The sequence below is a fragment of the Bidens hawaiensis genome, unplaced genomic scaffold (assembly GCF_021521415.1).
Source record: "Bidens hawaiensis isolate Kalapana, Puna unplaced genomic scaffold, B.hawaiensis_p1.1 tig00019904_1, whole genome shotgun sequence".
In the NCBI taxonomy this organism is placed as follows: Eukaryota; Viridiplantae; Streptophyta; class Magnoliopsida; order Asterales; family Asteraceae; genus Bidens; species Bidens hawaiensis.
In genome coordinates, this window is record NW_027493020.1 from 87,341 (window position 1) to 112,957 (window position 25,617).

A 25,617-nucleotide genomic window follows, 5' to 3' on the forward strand; every position below is an offset into this window, starting at 1 on the left:
CTTGAATTTTATAATGGATACATATGCTACCCCAAAACATTAAAACATTTAAAAAGGGGGTTGTGAAAACTCACCTTAGTAATTGAAGTAAAAAAGGAAAACTCGAAAGCGTTGAAGATGGCAAACAATTGAACGTGTCATGAAAGCCGAAATGAGCGATCCGCACTAACTATAATAGGTAAAAAGAGGCTTAATCGATAATCGTACGGGGTGTTTTTATGATATAACTTGGAAGGTGTTATTTTATATTACTTTTATATTTTTGATTATTTTATTATTATTTAAGCTTTAGCGAAAGGTTGGTTGTTAATATTAATTAAGCACTTTAATGGCCGGAAAACAAAGTTTATATGCTCAAAAAGCTTGAACTAGTGTTTATAAGTTGAAAACATAATTATTGCTTTAACGAGATGATTTTTAGTAAATTAAAGGTTACGTTACGATTAGTAAATGATTTTTAATAACGATTTACGAAAACGAAAGACTTGGTTTTTAAGTGTAAGTTGGTAAGATACATTTTATAATTAATTTACATAATTTTTATTTAAATTAAAAAGGTTTTTATAAGTTTATTTTGATTTTTCATTGATTAAAATAATTAAGTAGAGAATAATAATTTAAGTAAACTTGTAAAAAAAAAAAGAGAGAAACGGTTCTGACCCGGGATTTCGAACCTGAGTCAGTGCGTTACGAGTATAAGGTATTAACCAACTAGTCTAGGATGGATATTCGTTAATTAACTGGTTTTAATTATATATATATATATATATATAATATTAGTTTCTAATGATTTTTAATAATAATAATAAATAAGCAGTTAACAAAAACACAAAGGGGTTGACCTGGGTTTTGAACCCGGGTCTCGCGTGTGATGAGGACAGGACTTAACCAGTGAACCAGTTTTGTAATTCATTTGCAACATGGAAATAAATATATATAAGATACAAGCTTAAGTTCATCTTCTCCAATTGAAACCCTAGGTTTTCAATTGGAGAACATGGATCCATGAACGTTGATTAAAGCTTAGGGGTTTTGTTTGTTGATTATACGCCGTTAATATGCATACTTTAATCACCTGATTTTGGTCTTAAGTTTGCCGGAAATGAACTTGCCGGAGCCGGACCTTGGAAGAACAATTACGGGTATTATAGAGTGATTTAGAGAGAAAGAAAGGTATGAGCGAGTTGTACAGTGTCCTAAGCCCCTATTTATACACTCAATTGGAGCGTGTACGCGTTAAATTTGTTAATGGTGATTCTGTGATTTCCGGCGACGATTACGGGTCAAATCCGCGGTTTGAAGTTTGTTATAATGTAATTAATAAGTTGATTACGATGTAATATCAACGATATAACTCGTTAAACAAACAAAACGGGTCAACGATTGAGGTTTGAAGGGTGTTTGGGACTTGCCGGCGACGGCGGCAGGAAAAACGGGGGAAGGGGGCGGGTAGGGTTTGATTATATAATAATAATAATATAATTTAAATATAGTTTCATTTTGGCCCTTAGAGTTTAAGAACTTTTATAACTTTAATATAAAATGTAAATTACAGAAATGGCCCTCACACTTTTAGTTGTTATATCTTATGTTAAATGTTTATGATTTTGGATAATTACATTTTTAACCCGTAAGCTTGATTAACGATAAAGTTCGGGATTTCATAATTAAATTGAACGAACGTATTGAATATAGAAATAAATGAACGAACGGTGAGTATTAAATGTCGGGAACGCTTCATTAAATAATAATGACAAAATATCCAAACGACCCAACGGTTCGGGCTTACAAATACGAATACGAATCGAAAATTGACGAATGTCACATTGGTAGTTTTGGATTGGCTGCTGCAATTTTGGTTAGCTGCTCATGCTACAGTTTTGGATCAGCTCATGCTGCAGTTTTGGATCAGCTCATGCTGCAGGGATTGGCTGTTTTTGGATCTGCTCATGCTACAGTTTTGGATCTGCTGCTGCTGCAATTTTGGTTAGCTGCTGTTGTAGCTTTTCTATTTTGGTAAGTTGTTTTGAGTAGTTGTTGTTTTGGTTAGCTGCAAGTGTTAGGATAATTTTCATTTCTAGTTTTTGTTTTCCAGATTACATGCTCCTCAAACAAGGGAAAGTTATCCCTTGATTTGACAAATTTTAATCACAATAACCATTATCGTTTGACAATGGTTTGACAAAAGTATCATTATGGTTTGACAAAAGTTTTTGTTTTCTATACAATTGTTTGACAAAATTCTCATTATGTTTCAACCATTATAAACAACCAAACAAACTCAATAAATAACCAAACATCCATCATTAACACAAGCATACCTTTTGATACATAGATTACAAACAACACCATTACATAATAATCAAACTTGTATTAGGCATACTTGCATTAGTTTTTCAATTATTACTATATATAATTTACATGTTTGGTGCAGCAAGTGGCCTATTGGGCCATTTGGCGGCACCGTAAAGCACGTAATCAAAATCGACTGAATTCGTGTCAAATTACCGCCTCAATGCTTGTGACCAACAACCCTTGGGTTTTGCCACCGCCTGGGTTTACTAACCAAATAAACATCGTCTTAAATATTTTTTTTTCTTATATGTTAATGTTTTTGTATGTTAATTTGACGAATTAATTTTTTGATTTATACCCTCAAATTTTACCAATGGTGTCCATATCGTGACGAACACGGCGGCGGCACCGTAAAGCACGTAATCAAAATCGACTGAATTCGTGTCAAATTACCGCCTCAATGCTCGTGACCAACAACCCGTGGGTTTTACCACCGCCTGGTTTTACCAACCAAATAAACATCGTCTTAAATATTTTTTTTTTCTTATATGTTAATGTTTTTATATGTTAATTTGACGAATTAATTTTTTGGTTTATACCCTCAAATTTTACCAATGGTGTCCATATCATGACGAACACGGTTGGTCCTGATTGAATTCGTGTCGACTCATTGTCGTAATGCTCGGGTTTTACCAACGCCCAGGTTTCAACGCTAAGGTTTTGCAAACTGCCTGGTGCAACGCGCCAGGTAGAAAAACTAGTTAAATACATAATACGAAATGAAAAATAGTCATGAAATGCATAACACTTGTTTGAGCCTTTTGTTCTCCATTGTCAATTTTCTTCCAATTTCTTCAAGTTGAGTTCGTCTTAGCCATGGTTCTTGCCTTTTCTTTGTGTTCGTTAATTGACTTCAAAAGGCCCGGTATAATAGCACTCGCTCTTTGACACATTGGAGAATCAAGCCATATAACAAACCCACAGTTTCGTCCGTTCCAATTTCACAATAATTAGGTTAGAAATTGGAGCAACAACACATACATGAACAATAATTAGGTTGGTAATAATAAATTTGGGAATGCAACATACCGGTCTCGCACAACAATAAAATCGTCGACCGGGGTTATACGACGTCCAAGAGGTTCGAATAATGGTTGGCGAACCGCATGAGCAAGCCACCATGACTGATCGATGAAGGGGATGACGGCTGTGAGTGATCGATGAAGGTGAAATGGGTTGACATATTATTAGGGTTTGGGATAATATAATAGGGGGGAGAGAGTTTAAAAGAGAAAAGAAAATAAATAAAATAACTTAAGTTACCATTATGCCTCTGACTTAACGGACAAATTAAACGAGGTTAAAAAAAGTACTAAAATGGCTAGGTTTTGAAACATTGAGTAGCCAGTTGCGAAAAATTCAAAAATGATATTAAAGCTGTGTAGTTAGACAAACCATAAATACTAAAATGACAATTAACTTTTTTTTAAGTGTCTGCTTATGGATTGCTTCTAGATGGTGTAAACTCTACGAGAAAATACAAAATAAAAAATAAAAAGGATACGTGTAAAGAAAAGATTCCTGTTCCTTTGATTAGTAAGCGGTTCAACAACTAACCCAATGTTTTTTAGATGACCCATAAAGAGTTGTTGGGAAAGTTTCAACTTATTCAAAGAACATGGATCCTTCTTATTGAAATGCGTGTATCCAATCATACAATCAAAACACAATTGATTATGTTCATAGATTTAGTAATCATCTATTTATGACATTGTACAAGATTACAACATACATACATGCATAATCATACAATCAAACATTTCATTTAAAAAAAAAAGACCTTTAAATTCCACCTTTGATTCACTAATTCTTTGTTTTAGAAAACCGGTATGTGTTTGGGGTTGAAACTGAATAATTTCTCTTGTAACTTTTTGATTGTGGCAAACAACCAAATCCTGATCTGTGTTCGCGGAACTCGCCTACCGGAGAATGAAACTCCGATCTGGTTCGTCGGTGAGAAGACTCTTCCATCTTAGCATCAGCTCCTACGAGAACATGGTAGCTAGGGGTGGAACCGGCGGAGACCGAGACCGACCGGTAGTTGTTGTGTGGCCTTGGTTTCTTTATGGCATGCATAAGAAATGGGATCAACCCTTCCATTATTGGGTTGATTTTTGAAGAATGGTAAATGTTTTGTTTATGACAAAGATCTGATCTTTAATGATCTTTGTTTGTGTTCATTTGATGAATAAATGGGAAAGTGTGACATTGAGTTGTATATATGAGGATTGTAGGATTATGGGACATAGTTTGAAATAGAGGCACCAGAATGAGTGCTTGAGGTTACTTGGAGGGTATTGACTCTTTTGCCCTTATTGAGAGAGCAAATTTACAATTTGTATATGACAAGCTTAGAGCATTTCTCATGGGTTCTTTAAATTATGTGAGAGAGTTCTCTATATTTTAGAGAAGGTTAAAAATGGTTGTGAGAGGGAGAGAAAGAAAATGTTACTTTTCATGGTTAAATTTGGAAAAATACACTGTTCACCTCTATAATTTTATAATGTTTTTTAAAGTGGTTGTGAGTGAAGGAGAGAGAAAAGATAATGATAAAAGTATAAAAATATATTATTTAATTGAAAATGAGAAAGAAAATATAGTGTTTTTAGTATAATTATAGAGATAAAGATGAAGAATTGACTAAGAATGCTCTTAGAATATGTTTAGTCTTGTTTGGAGAGCAAGACAAAGTTTAGTCAAGATACTATATAATAAAAAAAACAATAACAATAATAATAAATCAGCTGTGAGATCTAGCATCGGGTGCATTAATAAGCATGTTGAATATGGTAGGCAAGGTAGATGGGTAGCCAGGTAGGGTAGAGGAGGTAATGAGAACGAGAGGTATAAAAATAGCATGGGGTTGAAGGGTAATTTGGTAATAATAAATCCAAGGATGAAAAGAAGCCAAACATGACGGTGTTTAAACGTGATAATGATACCACTAGCAAAGTGATAATGGGGAAAGCAGGATTATCAAGATATACACCTTAAATTCAATTAGTCAAAAATGCAATCCAGCTGGTGTATAATACGTTTATACTAGAAAATGATCACTAATGTGTTAGAAAGTGTTCTTTTTTAGAAAAGTATTTTTTTTTTATTATCATAATGAACCAACTGAACAACTAGCTAGTATACAACTTGCTCGGAGAAAATATTGAAAAATTAACAAATTGATTCTGACTGTTTGTCTGTTTGAATAAGAAAACATAAAAACTGAAATACCAAAGTATATAGATTTATAAAGCGTCAGCAGCCCATAATAATTAGTAGTATATATAGTCACCTACTACAACAAGATTGAGGCGGCTTTATGCGCATATAACAAGTACACAGAACCAACGGGAAATATTAGTTTACAAAGTTGATTGATATTATATTATTACCAAATTCATTAACCTTCTTTAATTACAATATATTAAATTTTTTCTGGAAAGATATTTTATTATTTTTATAATAAATACCGGGTAGTGTAAGCTACTAAAACTTCTCACACTTTTCATTTATTTCTTTGAATCGGTCAATTCGAATATTATATCATTATTATATGGCACCTTAACTGCTGAATGCCTGCATATTACTTCAAACTGCAGCCATATTTCCAAGCATATGCATTGTTCAAAAATCAAAATCCTCCAAAGTGGACCAAGCTATAGCTAGCCACACATTGTGGCCCAGCGACCCCCATTTTTCTTTTGCCAGTATTTTAAATTTATGCATTTTCGTTCGAAAAGTTTGAGCTTGACTACCTCAGTTTATGAAAGCTTTTATACGTATTAAGTCTGGCCACCGATGTTTTCGTCCAGGCTTCGCCAGTGCCCATACTTGACACCAAAAAACTTGCACTCACTCAACTCAAATATATTAAGAGCATGTTTGGGATTAAGTTTGAAAAATGCTTATTGGCCTATTGGCTTTTTCAAAAAGCCATTTTGAAAAGCCAGGATTTAATACTTTTGAAAAACTTTTCAAAAAGTTAAAGTCAAACACATTTTAATCTATTGACTTTTTGAAAACACCAATAAGCCAATAAGCATTTTCAAACTCAATCCCAAACATACTCTAAGTAGCAAGAATCTGAAAATGATGGTGGGGGTAAATTTGAACGAAAATTAGATCATTTGATCATGAATAACACTAAATTGTTTTGAGAAAGTAATCTAGTGTAGAGAGAGAATGTGATATATGAAAATGAAATGTAGTTCTCTTATAGTAGTTAAATTATTATCAACCAACTAACTCACCAACTAGTGTAACTACGTCCATATTATTATTCTAACAAACACCACAAAGGTGAGTGTAGGTGATAAACACCATTTGAGTTGAAAGCAAATAGCTGAATCTTCTCGACTATTATTCTTCGATATGCTGGTGAACTTAGTGTTATATATCAATCATTTTAGTTTATTGATATTTACTTTATACCAAAGTGGAATCATACTAAACATCGATACACAAATTAGAATTTGTGGGGTGTACATCTATTCGAGAATATTATGATTTTTGACACCGATGAACCTAGTCGTTCTTGGGGGGGGGGGGGGTGCATCTCCTTTGGCAAATGATCAAATTGTTGAGTCATATCAAAAGAAAATACAAGGCATGATGTTTCAAGAGTTAATGAGTACATAGTACAAACGTATAAACTTGTTTGCTGAAGACTTATGATCATATAAAAGAAGGATCCAAACTAGCTTGAAAATCCTGGCTAGTAATCCTAGCTCCAAAATGTTTCTTATAATCAATGACCTAGAGTTCATAAAATGCTTAGAATAGTGATATATTAAGACATGTCTATCCGTCTTAAAATTTTATTTCTCCACTAAGTATATTCACGTTATCTTGAAAAAGTTAAAAATGCAACAGTTCTAGAGAGAAATCTTGTAAATGCTAATTGAACAGTTGATTAAACTTAACTCAATCTTAGTACTACCACAGATAAAAAAAAGAAAAATTGGATTTTAATAATCCAAACTATTAACTACTGGCTAATAATAATTCCAACTAACAAACTGACCCGTGGCAATCCCAACTTTCAGTTTTATTACTAATAACAATCTCAGTTTAACGAACTATGAGCTCGTCAATTACCGTTATTAAGTTCGTGTTAAATTAACCGAAATACCCTTTACCAACAAATGAATAATATTAAATAAAATTTGCCAATAACTTTATTAACCTAATTAGTACAACACAAAAAGCACCGTTCCGGTCACCATCTCCGGCCTGCATCGTCGCCTTCACCGTCTCCGGCCCGATACTGTCAACAATCTTTCCATTCGACCACCATCACCTTCTCCCATCATCAACAAGGTTTCCGGTGGAGGTTTCTGATCGGTGGCGATTTCGTGGTGGTTACATGGTCTTGGCGGTGCTTGTTGAACAATAGACAAGCGACGGAATCGTGGTTACAGTTGCTGTTAACGGCCAGATCGGTGTCTAGTCTTTTTGTCGGTTCATGCGGCGCAGGACCTGATCTGACGGATGTAGTTGGTGGCGGCATTAGGGTTCCGCCCGCACCCGGCAGCGACTTTGGTTTTCCGGTGCTCCTAATAAGTCGGATCAATAGATTAGTAGATATATTGGCAAATTGTAGGTGTAGATGATGATAGTTCTACCAGAAATGGGGTTCTGCGAACTGGTGTGTTGCCAAAGATTGTGATCGGAGATGGTGACAGGAGACGTGACCAAATGGTGGCCGGAATTGGTGACGGAGGCAGTGGCCGGAGATGGTGACCGGAATGGTGTGCGGGTATTTTGGTAAGTTAACCTTAACTTAACGACGATAACTAACGGAGTTAATACTTTGTTAAACTGAGATTGTTATTAGTAATAAAAATAAAAGTTGGGATTGCCAGCGGTCAAATTGTTAGTTGGGATTATTAGTGGCCAGTGATTAATAGTTTGGATTATTAAAATCTAATTTTTCTAAAAAAAAATTGTGTTCGTAAAGAGAATGTCATGTGGAGAAGTACTATAAAGTCTAAATGAAAAGTCTTGTATGTTAACCGACGTCATGTTCGAAATACCAAAAGGCGTCGATTAGAAAATTACTGAAACAATTCAACAAATCCTTGAATAATCAATAGTAGCTTTGAAAGTTAATTATATGTGTAGGAAGTTGCATATGTGGGACTTTTCAAATCAAATGCTCAATATCGCATTTAGTTTTGCGAACCACTTCTAATAAAATTGCCTAAGCTGGAAGACGTTTCATAGGATACGAATGATTAACGTTCTTCCTTTAAAGAATGAAAAACTGTTTTGAGTTGAAAAATATTTCAAAGAAAACAATTGACTAATTGAAGGAATGGATATGGTTAAGTAGGAAATGGTTCCAAAAGTGAAGCATATATTGTGATTACTCAACCATCATAAAAATTTAATTCTAATCTTACATTTGTTCAAATAGGCAATTCAAAACAACCAATTAAAGAAGGGCATCTCAATCTCAATACATACATATACATACATATATATATATACATATACAGGGGAAATATAAAATAAAAACTCACTTGAGTTGTGAAAATCCGTAAAAACCCTATGTAACATCATTTTTGTTTTGTTTTTTTTTGTTACACACGTAATATGTGTTTTTACATTTAATACAAAATATCGAAAAATAAAAAAAAAACATTTTTTTGCTATTTTTTAACATTTTTTTATTAATTTTTATATATGTTTTCAGGAGAGAGAAAATGTTATATATATGTTTACATTTTTTATTAACTTTAATTGTGGACCACAAGATTTAAACTTTAATTAAAAACATGTAGTTAAGAATTAGTTTCTAGAGTTTTCACAACTCAATTAGATTTTTATTTTAACCTAACCCTACATATACATAGACATACATAATAAAGCGAAATGGTTTGGACAGATGTCACCCCAATATTCCAAATGCTATCGTGTTCATTCCAGAATCCAATTACTAACGTGTTTGCTTTGTATGTGTCCATTCAATATTCCAAACCCTAATTCTGTTTTACATACCCACCATTCCTTTCTCTTTCTTTCTTCCCTGTTTCTTCATATCAACTTCTAATGATTTCTTCCTTATTATCCATCATCATATTTCTTTACACGGTTTGATTTCTCCTCATCCACTGTCACGCGCCACTGCTTAAGGTAAACCCAAATCTTTTTCTCAATTTGAAACCCTAATTTTACCCCCAAATTTGAAATATGATTATTTTGTGTTTCTATTTCAGATCATAAAGATTACCTACCTTATGAAGTAATCAATATTTAGATTATTAGCAGGTACTTATCTAACATTTGGTAAAACAAAATTATGGTTGAAATTAGATTAGGCTGATTTATATTTTTCTTAATTTACCGAAATTATTTTTTAATTCTTATTATTGTGCAATTTTTTGTCAAGCTTTTGAGAATCACACATTATGTTGGATCTGCAATGATGATGGACGTATAGATTTGGATTTTGCCTTTTCATTTCAAATGGATTAAATTGTAAGTCACAATCCTTTTAAAAAAATTTGTAAGTTACAATTACACTAATTTATTTCTAATTTTGATTATTCTGTAAATTTGTATTCAGTATTTTGGAATATCACATTATGTGGCTGCAATGAGGATTGACATGGATTCACATCTTGCTTTTTATGTCAAATGGATAAAACTTTAAGTCATAATTCACATCTTACTTTTCATGTCATTAATATTGATCCCGTTTACTAATATTCATCAATTACATTCCATCATAACAAAGTGTTAATTGAAGTTGTTACATATTTGATAAATATACAACTTAGTATATTCATGTCTATAATGTTTTTAGGAAAAAGAAGAAAAAAACTCTTTATAACATTTTGACACATTTAATAGTATGAAAGTTAAATATTTCGTACTCTTCCTAATTGTCTGAAAATTTAAGTTGTTTTTTAGCTATATTCATATGATGCATTTTTTGTTTTTGTTTTTTTTCAAATTTAAATTCTACAATATAAAATTTATACATTACACCAACAAGATAAAAAGCCATCTTCCCAAAAACAATCTTGTCTTTTTCTACTTTTCAGGTTTCTATATTTTCTAAACCTATTAAAAAAAATTACAAAAACAACTTTTCTTTCTTCTTTTGACAATTTTCATTTGATCTCATAAAAAGGTATAGGATCTCTTATTTTCCCTTACATAAAGTGATAAAACTGTTTTCCATCTTTTCAAAATAAAACATTCTTTTAACCTGTGAAGACCCTTTTGAAAGACATAATATTGGTCAACTATACATTTCACCAACAAGGTAACAATCTGTCTTTCCAAAACACTGTTGACTTTTTCAACTTTTCAGGTTTCCCATATTTTTCAGAACCTATTAAAAACAACTTTTCTTTTAATAGCTAAACGATTCAAAAATAGTTGGGTTGCTAATATGTCAAATGGCTACGTAGACCAATGGTCAATACCATATGTAACCTGCATGTTTAATTAAATTTAAATCAAGTGATTTTTTTTCCTTTGATACGATTTTTTTTTTCATTTTATGTTTTACCATTTTGTTTTTTATAAGACATTTTTACATATTGTTTTAATATTCAATCTTTGGTTTTGCAGGTTTGACTTTTGAGTTCTATGATCTTCAAATGTCAGTTACATGTCTCTTTTAGTGCAGCTAGCTCAGGTATGAATTCTGCCTGTAATCAATTATCAATTGTTACTATTATGTTTTTACTTTGAATAATAGTGGAGGTTAATTAGGTGTGTATGTACAGGTAGATGTACCGTGTACCGAGGGGTTAAAATATCTTAGGGGTTAAAAAGCAAAAAAATTTTAAGTCAAGTTGAACCGAGTGATGTTGATTAAAAATTGTTTTAGGCTAAAATTTTGCTTTTTAAGAAATAATTTTCAAATTACTAAAAAGTGTATCATAAGATATATTATGTATTAAAATTAAAATACTCTGTATGATTGTCAACCTATTTGACCTGCTTCACATGTTTCCTTTTTGAATTAATTTCTACCTGACTTATGTATGAGATACAACGTAACTCAAACCAATCGAACATTGTATTTGTTGAATTATTTTCTAAATTGGTTATGGGTTGATTTGTCTAACATAATTGTTTACTTTGTATATAGCATTTGACTTTGCTTTGTTGAATGCCATCTAAGTGGATGTGGCTTCACATGAAACGGTTAGTTTATCTAATTGTATACTACAAACATTTTAAGTTTTCATTTTTTAAGGTTTATATGAGCTTTGTGGGTTTGGATGTTATTTGCATTTGTGTTATTTACACCTACAATCTAAATCTTAAATAATTAAGCTAGACATATATACTTGATACTTTGGTTGGAATTAGTAATTTTATTGATAAACTAGAAATATATTTCCTATAAAGCCATCGTGGTATAAATAAACTAGGGTTTGTTTTGCGTTTTGTAGAGTAGTTGTTCAAACTATTTATCGGTTTATTATACTTTTTTATATGTTCATATGTTTTTTAAAAGTGATTCAGATTTTGCAAACTTGCGAGGTGAGATAACCCTTAAGTATAAATATACTTTGTAGGTGTTAATTTTGAACTTCATATATCAAATTACAGAGAACAAAACAATTTTTATTTAATAACCCATACTAATTTTATATTATATGAATTTAAGAAGATGATGAGACAATATCATCAGAAAAGGAATTTAGTGAATGTGAGAATAAAAACACACAAAAGATACACTCTTGAGGAAATTTGGGGGCCACACAAGTTGCACATTAGATTATAAAAATCTGCTATATGCCCAAGTATAAGTACAAGTTCATGAAAATTGATCATTTTGAAAAACTAAATAGGGAGATTGAAGAAGCTTTTGGTGAATTAACGATTTGAGTTTGATACTGGTTCACCCATGGAGCATGCACCACAAACGAAGGATCTGGTAAGTTTCTCAGTTTTATATATACACACACACACTAATAATAATATATGAAAGGAAAGGAAAGGAATATATTTATAGTAAACGAAAGGTTATTCAAAGCCATAGCTTGGTCTAGTGGTTAAGCTTGAAGGCTGTTAAACAATAGGCCCGGGTTCGAACTCGGGTGATTGCATCAATTTTCTTTATTTTTTTTAAAACCCATTTTCTTTATTATTAAAAATCAAATAAATTATTTAAAAATCATAATAAATCAAATAATACTATTTTTAAACTATATAAAATTTTTATAAATTATAGTTTATCATTCTCAACTAAAACCTAACTTCCACACTCGTTAAATCGTTAAAATTAGTTTATAATTCCGTTACAATTAATTAACTTTAATTCGTTAAACTTTAATTCGTTAGCTTTTAATCCGTTAAATTTTAATTCGTTAGCTTTTAGTCAGTTAAACTTTAATTAGTTAGCTTATAATTCATTTACCTTAATTTGTTAGCTTTAAATTTCGTTAGCTTTAAATCCTTTAAACTTTAATTTGTTAAACTTTAATTCATTAGCTTTTAATCCGTTAAACTTTAATTCGTTAGCTTTTAATCCGTTAAACTTTAATTCGTTAGCATTAAACCCGTTAAACTGAATTTGTTAGCTTATAATTCGTTAACATTAATCCGTTAGCTTTAAAATTCGTTAGCATTTAATTCGTTAACTTTAGTTCGTTAACGTAATTATTTTTTCTTGATATGATTCGTGCCTTGTAAATACCATAACTTCATATTAGCGTTAATTTATAATATTAAAATAATACATATCGTTAAAATTCCGTCAAGCTTAAAAATAATATTAAAATAATCTATACTTTAAAATAATAAAAGTTATAATAAAATAATATATATTCCCAACAAAATTAGACAATAATTAACTTTTATAATCCCATTAGTTAGACTTAAAATTTTTCGTATTTATTTTTTATTTATAGTTCGTGCGGATCGTTCGTTTCGGTTCCTTTGACACATTTAGGCTTTTATTTTTATTTTCCTCTTCAATTTCAAAGGTGAGTTTCTCACGCCTCCTTTTTAACGTTTTTACATTTTGGGGGTAGCATGTATATCCTACTCAAACATTTACTTAGTTATTCGTTATTCAAACTATAATTTGTATTATGGACTTTTGTGTTTATTTGCTTACTTGCGTTGATTTCAAGTGGTGATTTCAATTAGTATGATCATACGCCCCCCCACCCCCCTTTTTTTCACTCAAGGCCATCATGTTATGAGTGGAAAAGGGACCCTGATCTGAGTACGTTGGCTTGTCCCCATCGGGAAAGGACCCTTGCGTGCGGTTATCTGAGTATGTTGTTTGTTACCAACTGGAAAGGACCTTGCTTGCGTTGTTACACATGTTCATAGAATTGTATGATTTCTTTACGAATTTAAATCAAAATGTGTGATTCTCACCAACTACTTGTTAGTTGACATTTTATTTTATATACATGCTACGGGTACAATTATTAGAGGTTAAAGCTAAGAAGACACTAAAATTTGGTTACAAAAATAATGGACAAGCTGCTACTGTTTTTCTTTTATTGAATGTGTTTTTCTTTATCTTAAACTTGTGTAGTTGATGTTTTAAATGAATTAATGATATTATGGTCACTTAATACTATCACATGTGTTTGAACAATCTGTAAAGTTTTACTTGGGCGTTTCCGCTTAAGACGGGGTGTTACAGATTGGTATCAGAGCCATGACTATAAGATAGGACATTAGACGTAGTGCACTAGTTAGTTATAGCTTATTTCTTTAGTGTTGCATGATTAAAAATTATGTGAGCCCTATGTGGTTGTTCAAATGCACATGTCATATTACTTTATTATTGTTGATTCAATTACGCCTATTTACACAAGCACACACACAAGTCCAAGGCTTATGCCTAAAATGAAGATTTTCAAACATTTGCAACAATCAATTTTGGTTTGCGATATTTCTTCTTCTTAAAGATGGTACTACGTGGCATGTATGTAGTAACTGGAAGGGGGTGCGATGTTTTTTACTAAATGTAACAACATATATTACATGTAACAAAAAAAAACAAACGATATTACATAGGGTTTTCACGGGTTTCTCAACTCAAGAGGGTTTTCAAACTATACATCTCCCATATATATATATATATATATATATATATGGTAAGGTTAAAATGAAAACCCACTTGAGTTGTGAAAACCCGCGAAAACCCTATGTAACATCGTTTTTTTTTTGTTACATGTAATATATGTTGTAACATTTAACACAAAACATTGAAAAAAAATGTTTTGCTATTTTTTAATATTTTTTTACTAATTTTTATATATGTTTTCAGGAGAGAGAAAATGTTGTATTTATAATTACATTTTTTATTTACTTTAATTGTGGACCACAAGATTTAAACTTTAATTAAAAACATGTGGTTGAGAATGAGTTTCTAGAGTTTTCACAACTCAAGTGGGTTTTCATTTTAACCTTACCCTATATACACACACACACACACACAAGCACGCAATGCACCTTTTTATTGTTCATCTTTCTGGTCAGCTGCATCTAAAATATAAACCCAAAAGCATTAGAAAATCACATTTTGAGTTACATGTCATTTTTCTAACATGGGTATTTTGGTCACAGCAGATTAATAACATTCATTATAATCTGCAGATACCACAAAATTTGGTTTAAAAGTCAAAAGTATTAGATATGGGTCAAAATATCGTAGATTGCTTTTGAATAAAGTGAAAGAGTAATGTGAGGATAAGGCAATTGGAATGATATTGGCTGGTTACCAGCTGCAAACGGGTTAAATTGATCAAAAGAATTTTCATTTTTTTTTGGCATTTTAGGAATTTTGATTAATACCAGATCAAGTAGTATTAGGCCAAAAATTTCAATATGGGCCAATTGTTGGCTAGAGATGAGCGTTTGCTGCCAGGTACCGGTACAAGTACCAAATAATAAAGTATTTCAGGATTGGAACATTTGGAATATGTACCGGTATTTTCTGGTACTCCCTAATTACTACCAGTTATATTTAAAGCTTCAAACGTTTACCAAATTATTAACATTTTCTTAAGCTCAGTTGTTAATTTCGTGTTCAATTGCCCGGAGGGTGAGCCTTGGAAGTTTTGTAACTTTGTTCTGAGTTATTTTTTATCTGGCGATTTTGTTGACAGATTTTGGCACCAAACCGGAACCAATTTGGTCCGCTCATTGAATAGAGAGGGGAAGCTTTTTAGTGGAACTAAATTTTATGTTCAAACTTTGTTTTGGCCGAGGTTGCAAAAGAGGCTCATTTCAAGTAACGAGGATCTCAAATGCGAACATAACTTTTCCGAAAGATCCTCAGCGTTCATACTAAGTAGTTGACTCTCATTTGAATATTTTGTAACATTTTTGAAGCATTTTTATGTGCTTATTATTTACCTTTAATTTTATTATTTACCTTTAATTGTGAATGCATATTTAAGATATTATTTACGTGTTTATTTTATTTTTAAAATTTCATAGATTAAATTTATAACATGTTTTAAAAATAATTTTTTCAATCCGTGTATCACATGAACATATAGACTAGTATATGTATAAATGACTCCTCCACAATCCACAGCCCACATACCCATAATCTAGCCCCTTCACAACCCACATGCCCATAATCCAACTCCTTTATATCCCACACACCGATAATCTGTCTCTTTCACAGCCCACCTGAACAAATGTAAAAGTTAATGTCAACTTGGCTTCTTCACAGCACACACACACCCATATCCGGCTCATTCACATCCCACACGCCAATAATCTAGCTTCCATATAGCCCACTTAAAAGTCAATACCTATTTGACATGATCAACATGTTTTTTTTTTTTTTTTTTTTTTTTTTTTTGTCTATTTTGATGATTTTCCTTTACTAAAATCTCTGTAGTGATACCCTAAATGTTTGAGTTAAGAAAGTTAAAAGGGTCGAATAGCTCTATAGAATGGCCGAGTAGATGGAAGAAAATCATTCAATACGTTCCAAGTAGACGTGCACAAAAAAACCGGTTCCGGAACCTAACTGGTGGAACCGAACCGGAACCGGTTCCAGTTCCAACCCGGTTGGAACAATACCCGGTTTGGGTATTTTTGTACCCGAAAATCGTACCCGGTTCTCCTATTTGTATGTCAGTACCAGTTCCAACCCGGTTCCTACCCGGTTCTTAATTGGAACCGGTTCGGTTCGTACCCGGAAAAACCGGTTCCGACGGGTTTTTTTTGAAGGGTCAAACAAAAGTCTAACTAGCCGTTGGAACCGGTTCCAACGGTAATATAGCCGTTGGAACCGGTTTTTTAGACACCAATTAGCCGTTGGAACCGGTTCCAACGGTAATATAGCCGTTGAAACCGGTTTTTTAATGCCCAAACCTATATATTTAGTTTTGATTTGTTTTATTATAATTACTTTTGTTACTCATGATTAATTTTTGTTACTTTTTTAATAACGACGAACATTTTATTTATTTAAAAACTAACTATTACAAACATTATTAAAACATAAACGATACTAAACATAACAACTAAAACATAAAAAACAAAGTCCGTCGTTTTAATCCGGGAATACTTATTTTTGGGTTGTAGAGCCGGACGACTCTCCCACTTCCGTTTTTTTAGCTTCCAATCTTCTTTTCTCTCGACAATACTTATTCGTATGTTTTCGTAATGTCGAGTTGGACCCTGCTTTAAGAAACTTCGAGCAATATTTGCAACGTGCCAACTCATGTGAGTCGGTCATGAGACACAAATCGTAATGAACCCAAACATCGGGGCATCTTGTTGTTTCGATCACCATAACAACGTCATCATTGGTTGCCATTTGTTGTCGGTTTAAGGTTAATTGTGGTTTGGAGTGTGTTTTATAGTTTTGGAAGTGGTTTAACAAGTAAACAAACAAACCTTGCTATTTATAGTAAGAAAATAACCTATTTATAGTTAAAAAACCGGTTCCAACGGTCAAAAACGGCTATATAGCCGTTGGAACCGGTTCCTGACGGCTCTAATATTTAAATTTCAAAAAAAACCGGTGGAACCGGTTTTTACGTAAAAACCGGTTCCGGTTCATACCCTACCCGGTTCTTAAAAGTTCGCATATCTGGGCATCGGTTCGGGTCGGGAACCGAACCGGTTCTTGATTGGAACCGGTGCCATTTTACAACCCGGTGTGAAAAAACCGGTTTGGAACCGGTTCGGGTTTTCCATTTGAACCCGATTTGTGCACCTCTAGTTCCAAGTGTATATCCTTTACATGGAATACCTTCTCCCTTAATAATATAGACATGGAGAGGTTCTAAAAGCATTCTCATCCAACGCCTCATATTATGTGAGGTGTGTTTTTATAATTTAGTGATTCAGGGTGTTGTAAGTGAAGAGTTTTTATATTTTAGAAAAAGTAGTGATTTTTCTGTATATTTGAAAAGCTACTGTTCATTCCCTATAATTTTTTAATATATTTTGAAAGTGGTTGTGAGTGAAAGAAAGAGAAAAGGTAATGATAAAATATATAAAAAGTATTATTTAATTGAAATAGAGAGAAAAAATAAAATGAATTTTGTTGTAATTTTTGGTTTGAAGATAAGAAATGTGATGAAAATGTTGTAAGTTACAAGGAAAGAAAGATTTAAATTTAGTGTCCCTTGGTCTTTACTTAATGTCTTCATAGACTTCCATTTGATCCACTATATCATTGACCAAGTCCCATCCACTAGAGCAGAGTGGTTTCTCCATCATCACATGGTTGCTTTGATCTTACCTTTTCAGCCGTTAGTTTAGGGATATGTTATTCGTACACCTTTTGGTTATCCACACATCCTACATACGATCGTATATGGGCTATACGATCATATGGAACCCCACGTTAAAGGGTGTGTGGGTAAGTCAAAGGTGTGTGAATAACCAATGCCTTAGTTTAATAGGTTGCTTTCTTTCTTAGACAAAACTGATTAGACATATCTTTCACACTTTAAACATTCGAGTTCCATTTAGTTTCTTTCTCCGTATAATCTAGTTCTTCCCTAGTTGGGATCCTTTGATTACTTTATGGGCCATGAGCCATCGTATTAGGACAGGTGTCTTTGTTCTTCCGAGACCCATTTCCAAAGTAGCCTCCTCAGTAAGAGATTAATTTAAAATGGGACAAATCTAACTAATATATTAAAACAACATAATTTTGTCCACATGCCCTTCACCTAGGTTGTCCACATAGGCTTCCATGTCATCAACCTTCCATAAATTTATTTTTCACATATTTACAATAAAATTTTAATCAATGATATTGACTTCTATATTTTTGTAACTTATTAATGTAATTATGATATTAATTATTCTAATTATTGTTAGAATTAAAAAAAAACTTATTAAATTTACTAGGTTTAAATTGTTCATCGCTTCTTCTTTAAAAGGCACATGCTTCGTTCAAAAATCATAACGCTCCCCATCGTTTGTAACCAGATTCTTCGCCTCATCTATAACCGGTTCTTCATGATTTGTCGGTTTCATAATCCAAACAACGTCAAATATGTTCATCGTTTGCAATTATTGGGTATGATTTATATTTTAGTGTTTAATCGAATTTTGTGAAGAACAACATTAATTTGATTCGCTGTTATTGGATTTAGGGTTTAACTGCATGATTTTTTGTACTTACGATTAGTAAATTTGATATTTAATCTATTCCTATTAATCGATTTATGCTTTAATCTGTCACACCCCGACAAAGCGGAAGCCTGGGCGCGTGACGTCATGTATACCGTAAGCATATGATTATCGCCAACATGCTTGTATTAGGATACCAATAGTTTTAAAAGCGTTCATAAACCATAATTTGTTTTTAAACAATAGTAGTTAAACATCAAAATGGTATCCTATCTATACAATAAGGTCCCGTCTTTATGATTCCTTATGTGCATTGTTAATTCCTTGAAAAACATACGATTTAAAAGTCAACGCAATGGTTGGTGAGTTCACAGGTTTTGAGACTTGATATGAAATCACTTTATTCATAAATCATTGGATCAGTTCACAAACAAGTATACGATAATTTGTTGAAACAAATACGATGATCCTCCGTAGACTAGCTAAATCTACGAATTAATATGACGAACCCTGAGCCTATAACCAAACCATGACTTATATTCTTTTGCCCCGTTCAAATCTCACAGATGGAATATACGCACCCTGTTTCGATGCAATACCAAAGGTTAGAGCGACTAACCTAAAATAGGGGGAAATGTCAACGTCAATAGTACTATCCGTATATTCCTGTGGCTAACTCTGTTAGCTAATGATTATAGTATGCAAGCAAGGGACTTTTAGCACTACATAGTTCAACTCATGTTCGCATAAGCATTGGTGTTTTATTTCTAATTATCGTACATAAAAGCAGTTGTGTATGTTTTCCACCCCGGATTTATAAAACAATAAAATAGTAAAAAGGGGGGTGAACTCACCTCATGAGTTCAGTATTTGGTTCGCTAGCAATTTTAGTTTAGACCCGAAGTTCGCTGCCTTCACACATCCTAAACGCATAAGGTCAGTTAGTTTCCATTATCGACTCGCAAGTCGGTTTATACTAGTCGCTTTCACCCAACTAGTAGTTTCGTTAGCTCGTTCGTGCCGGTTGCTTTCACCAACCAACCGTTTCATTTCTTGTGGCGGTTGCTTTCACCAACCCGTTTTCGTTTAAGGTGTCGGTTGCTTTCACCAACCGACCGTTTCGTTTAATTATTGGACATCTCGTTAGTGATAATTTTGTATATAAATATTTATAATACTTGTATAATTATTAAGAGCGTAACTCGTTAGTGTCGGTTTCATTTAAATATAACCAATCCGCTCGTTGAGTAATATATATATATATATATATATATATATATATATATATATATATATATATATATATATATATATATATATCAAAAGTATATATCTATTTCTAAATAATATCTCTTTAAGTTACGACTAATATTTTAGTGTAACTATATCTTCGTTCATAACTTTCCAAACCAACTTTATATCATGTTTCGGCCATTTAACTCGTAAAAATTATTATTTTTACTTCTAACGCGCACGTGTGTGTACATATATACATATATATGTTTGTCAAAATATATATTTAAGTAAAATTCACCGCACAAAAGGCCGCTTTTCTCCGTTCCACGTGTATTTCTTTAAGTTTCTTTCTTCGTTATTTTGTCGTTAATAATGTTTATATTTGATTGTTTTAAACTATAAAAATTATTTTATTCAAAATCATATTTAGGCTTAATTAAACTATATATCGCCATCTCAATATAAATCTATAAAAGCTTGTCTCTTTTTTTACATAAGATTGTATGATATTTTTAGGTCTATGTAAATACAATCTAAGTTAATATTTCATAATCACCATTTATATTCAAAAAAAACCTTTTAATTAGTATTAAACACCATGATCATTTTAAACATGTTTTTAACTCAAGTTTTATAAGCCTTTTTAAATCCTTAACCAAACTCATACTTATCAAGTTTTAGCCTTATTAAATGTATTAGTTAGTATTTTGTTTGTTGGGTGTCAGAGCTAGCATAAACACTCCTTATAACATTTAAAGATAGTTTTAGAAAAGATTAGCTCGCAGTGCTCTAAGATTCGGATTCGATTAGGATGATGAAATAAGAGAACTTAAGTTACTTTCCACTTCATGATGCTCGGCCTGCCAAATTCACGTTCCTAGTCGTTTCTTTAGATTGAAAATTGCTAACAACCCCAACGCGGTCGGTTTACGGTAAGACACCAAAGAGCGTTTTGGGCCGTGTTCGGGTCTAATAGCGGACTTTAGTGGTGTCTCGAGTCGGCTTTGAAGCAATGATTAGGTGATGCTCCGATGGTGAGTAGTGTGTTGGTGGTGGTAGTATACTGGTGATGGAGGTGGCAGTTCATGATGGTTGTTCCTATGGGCGGATCTACGGTAGTAACGGGTGGTTCCGCGGAACCACCCGAGTTTCGAAATTATAGCGTATTTATATATAGAAAATAATAAATGAACCACCCTATAAATTATACAGGAACCATCTTAAAAACATATAAAGTGCATGCCCGGCTGGTAGTTTGTGGGTTTTGTAACCCGGAGGTCGCAAGTTCTATTCCCGTTTTTAATATATATTTTTTTACTAAGTTACCCTAAGTCCCTAACTGATGTTAGCCTGTTAGGGTTTTTTATAACATAAGCAAAGCAGCTCAGCAGCTGCAGAGTCTCTTCGCAAATCGCAAACACTGACCTTCGTCCACCGCCTTCCGCTGCCCACTGCCCACTGCCCCACTGACCACCGTCCACCCTCAGCCACTCCCGCTGCCCACTGACCACCGTCCACTGCCCACTGACGACCACCGTCCACCGCCGTCCCTATCAGTCTCGAATCCTCCCGGCTCCCACTTTGAAGGTAATAATTTATGTGAAATTAACTTACATCTAAGTTGGATTGGATCTTTGCATTTGCCTCAGGAGCTGGAATTGCCCAGCTCTAGGTTTTTTTATTTCCGTCAGAAGCTTAAGATTTTGAACTTACATCTATGTTTTTTATTACACCTATTCAGAATTATAAATAATAATGAAAAAACATAACAACCTCTGCAAGCAAATGGATGAACATTTTGGTATAATTGTATATGGCATATCTATTATCTAATGATAACCATCTGCTGATCTGCATTCACCAACACTAAATAAACTTATGTGAATAAAACAAATAAAGCTCAATCAAACAACACACATTGGCAGTTACAATAAAGCCTTAATGATTATTGGTTTTAATTTGTTAATTTGTTAGTTTTTGTTAGTTTCTTAGTTTTAAATTTGTTAGTTTGAAATTGTTGATTTGTAGGTATTTTGAATATGAAGAAATATTATCAAAGTGAACCATCGAACCTTGGATCATCATCTTCAAGTAGTAAACCATTAAAAATAAATTTGGATGATCTACCATGGGATCCTTCCGAAAGGCAACCAATTTCATCTTATTACCCAAGTCAAAAAGATGAAATTAGACGGGCATATCTACTTAGAGGTCCATGTCAACCAACCGGGCATGATTGTCCTCTAACAAATTTTAGTGGTAAATTAAGACGCTTTAATGAGGAATGGTACACTAGTGAATTTGGAAATTGGTTGGAATATAGTGTCAAAGCGGATAAAGTGTATTGTTTGCATTGTTACTTGTTTAAGGAAAGTGGACAAAATGATGCATTTCTAAGTGAAGGATTGCGATGTTGGAATAGGTGTCGGGAGAAATTTAGCAATCATGTTGGAAAAATCAATAGTTTTCACAACAAAGCACGTAAAAAGGGGAAAGACTTACTTAACCAAGCTCAGTCTATACCTGTGGCCATTGATAAGGGAACAGATCTACATAAAAAACAATATAGAATCCGATTACATGCTTCGGCTAGACTTACCAAAGCATTGTTGAATGGTTCATTAGCTTTTCGTGGTCATGATGAGTCTGAAGAATCTCTTTACAGGGGAAATTTTATTGAGTTCTTAAAAGTTTTTGGAGAACTAAGTGAAGAAATTGGTAAGGTTATATTGGGTAATGCTCCCGGGAATAATCAAATGACGTCTCTATCAATCCAGAAAGAACTTTGTAATTGTTTTGCAGAAGAAGTATTAAAGAGGATATTTGAAGAACTTAATGATGATGTCTTTTCCATATTAGTTGATGAATCGAGAGATATTTCTAAAAAAGAACAAATGGCCGTGGTTTTAAGATATGTTGATAAATTAGGATTTGTGAAGGAGCGATTTATTGGCCTTGTTCATGTTATGGAAACAACCGCGTTATCTCTTAAAGCTGCAATTGATGACCTATTTGCTCGCCACAACTTGAGTATTGGTAGAGTAAGAGGCCAAGGATATGACGGTGCAAGCAACATGTCCGGTGAGTTTAATGGTTTGAAAGCTTTAATTTTGAAAGAAAATTCTTCGGCATATTATGTTCATTGTTTTGCTCACCAACTTCAACTTATTGTTGTGGGCCTTGCAACCAAACATTATGAGATTTACAGACTTTATAAAGAATTATCAAATTTAGTAAATGTTGTTGGTGGATCTTTTAAAAGAATAGATTTGTTAAGAGAAAGTCAAAGAGAAAGTTTGGGATTGAATTCGGAAGTTGAAACCGGAAGTGGAAAGAATCAAGAGTTGTCACTTGCAAGAGCTGGGGATACACGTTGGAGTTCTCATGAAAAAACAATTCTCCGTTTGCTTACTTTATATCCTTGTGTTATTGACGTGCTTGAATATATAGAAAAATCGGGAGAGTTTTCAAATTACCAAAATGAATCACGTGGGCTTCAAGAATTCATAAAAACTTTTAATTTTGTATTTTATTTACATTTGATGAAATACATCTTGGGTGTTACTAACACATTGTGTCAAGCGCTTCAAAGAAAAGATCAAGATATGTTGAATGCAGTTAAGCTAGTTAAGTTAACTGATGAAGGCCTAAAAAGGTATCGACTTGAAGGTTTTGACTCACTTTTGGAAGATGTCACATCCTTTTGTGAAAAATATGAAATTGAAGTGGTTGATATGGAAGCCGAGTATGTTGACCCGAGATTTAAAAGAAAGAAGACCGGTATCACCAATCGTCATCATTATGTGGTTAATAATTTCAACACGGTTCTCGATATGCAAATTCAAGAGCTTGGAAGCCGCTTTAATGAGGTAACCACTAAATTGCTTACTAATATGAATTCTTTGAGCCCGTCTTGTAATTTTAGTGCCTTTAGTAAGTAAACTTGATAAACTTGGCCAAGATGTATCCATGTGATTTTGATTTTGATGAAAAGGAGAAGCATGTATATGAACTTGGCCACTACATTACTAACGTGAAAGAAGATAAGCGGTTTGCCAACTTGAGTGGCTTAGGCGATCTTGCTAAAATGATGGTGAAAACAAGATTACACATTGATTATCCGTTAGTGTATCGTTTAATAAAGTTATCATTGGTTTTGCCGGTTGCAACGGCAAGTGTTGAAAGATGTTTTTCTTCAATGAAGAATGTGAAAACGGATTTGCGTAATAGGATGGGTGATGAATACATGAACGATTCTTGCATTTGTTACATTGAAGGGAATTCCTCCAACAAGTTTCGGTTGAAGAAGTAATGCAACGATTTCAAAAAATGAAGACTCGTAGGGAACAACTATAAGAATTTTTTTAATTCATAAAGACTATTGTATTGATATTATGTGTTTTTTAATTTCTAATGACGGTGTCTCTTTTATTATTTTATCGTATTTTTATTATGTAATGAACTTTTCCCGAACCATCGAACCGACCCGGAATTTTATATACCCGACTCGGTGAAATTGAAACATATAAAAGTAGTGCACCACCCAAAAAAAATTCCTGGATCCGCCACTGGTTGTTCCGTGGTGGTGGTTTGCGGAGGCCACCGGAGAGTGGAGGTGGTTGTTGGTGGTGACGTGTTGATTGTGGTGTGTTGCGGTGACGTCGCGGTGGCTTTACGGGGTGACGGAGATGGGTCAATGGTGTTTTGGTGGTGGTTAAATGGTGGCCTTTAGTGGCGGAGTGGGGATGTAGCCGTGAAGGAGGGAAGGTGGTTTGGGAGGCTGGTGCAAGTAGGAGAACGAGAGTGATTGTATGTTATACTGATTGAGCGTGTACATATGCAAATTGCAAACCAAGAGTGACTGTTGAATGTTTGGAAATGTGTACGTCGCAAGGAGAGAGAGAGAGAGAGAGAGAGAGAGAGGAGGGTTTGTATAAAGACTTTATGTTTGATATGGTTGGCTTGCATACTTACACTTGCTAGCTAGTCTAGTTATAATAGAACTCATGCATGGGTGTTTATAATAAAAAAATTTGGTGGATGAAGACATTTGAATATTTAATGGTTGAGTACATTGGATTGAAATGTGACGTGGGGTTTTGTCAGGTGCATGATTGCTGAAACATGAAGAAAAATGGGGGGTTTTGGTGGTATGTTGATGATCGACAATTATGCTACTTGCAAGTTTTGCTCATAAATGATGGAAGTGGTTGTGCACTATACTATATATTTATTTATGATACAAAATCTAATATGTTTTTGTCTGGAACAAACAAATAATTGTGTATGTATATAATAACTGTATATATGTAGTTGTTTGTTTGGAACTAAATTCATAAGGGGCTGTGAGTTTGTGTTCATAGTTTAGATGATAATTTTTATTAAATAAACCTTCATTCTACACGTATATTTCTGCTAGTCTTAAGTTAATTCTAATTAATTAGTACTTTACCTAATTAGTTAATTAGGTGTGTT

General features: G+C 33.1%; 2 protein-coding genes across 2 annotated transcripts; one reads left to right on the forward strand and one right to left on the reverse strand.

The window, feature by feature from the left end:
* Positions 1-4,016: 4,016 nt before the first annotated feature.
* Positions 4,017-4,560, reverse strand: LOC143559434 (uncharacterized). Its single transcript, XM_077048014.1, has one exon. It carries the CDS (start codon positions 4,453-4,455, stop codon positions 4,159-4,161), a length of 297 nt encoding a protein of 98 aa, XP_076904129.1. The 5' UTR covers positions 4,456-4,560; the 3' UTR covers positions 4,017-4,158.
* A 3,466-nt stretch (positions 4,561-8,026) lies between these two features.
* Positions 8,027-24,454, forward strand: LOC143559435 (uncharacterized). Its single transcript, XM_077048015.1, has 4 exons — positions 8,027-8,118; positions 22,466-23,223; positions 23,377-24,011; positions 24,104-24,454. The coding sequence occupies exons 1-4, from the start codon at positions 8,027-8,029 to the stop codon at positions 24,452-24,454; spliced, it is 1,836 nt and encodes a 611-aa protein (XP_076904130.1).
* Positions 24,455-25,617: the final 1,163 nt, after the last annotated feature.

Coding starts and splice junctions, on each gene's coding strand:
- LOC143559434 (XM_077048014.1), bottom strand. CDS start 4,455: ATGGAAGGGTTGATCCCATTTCTTATGCATGCCATAAAGAAACCAAGG.
- LOC143559435 (XM_077048015.1), top strand. CDS start 8,027: ATGGTGACAGGAGACGTGACCAAATGGTGGCCGGAATTGGTGACGGAG. Junction 23,224..23,376: donor CGGTGCAAGCAACATGTCCG/GTGAGTTTAATG, acceptor TATCAAATTTAG/TAAATGTTGTTGGTGGATCT. Junction 24,012..24,103: donor TTGGAAGCCGCTTTAATGAG/GTAACCACTAAA, acceptor AACTTGGCCAAG/ATGTATCCATGTGATTTTGA.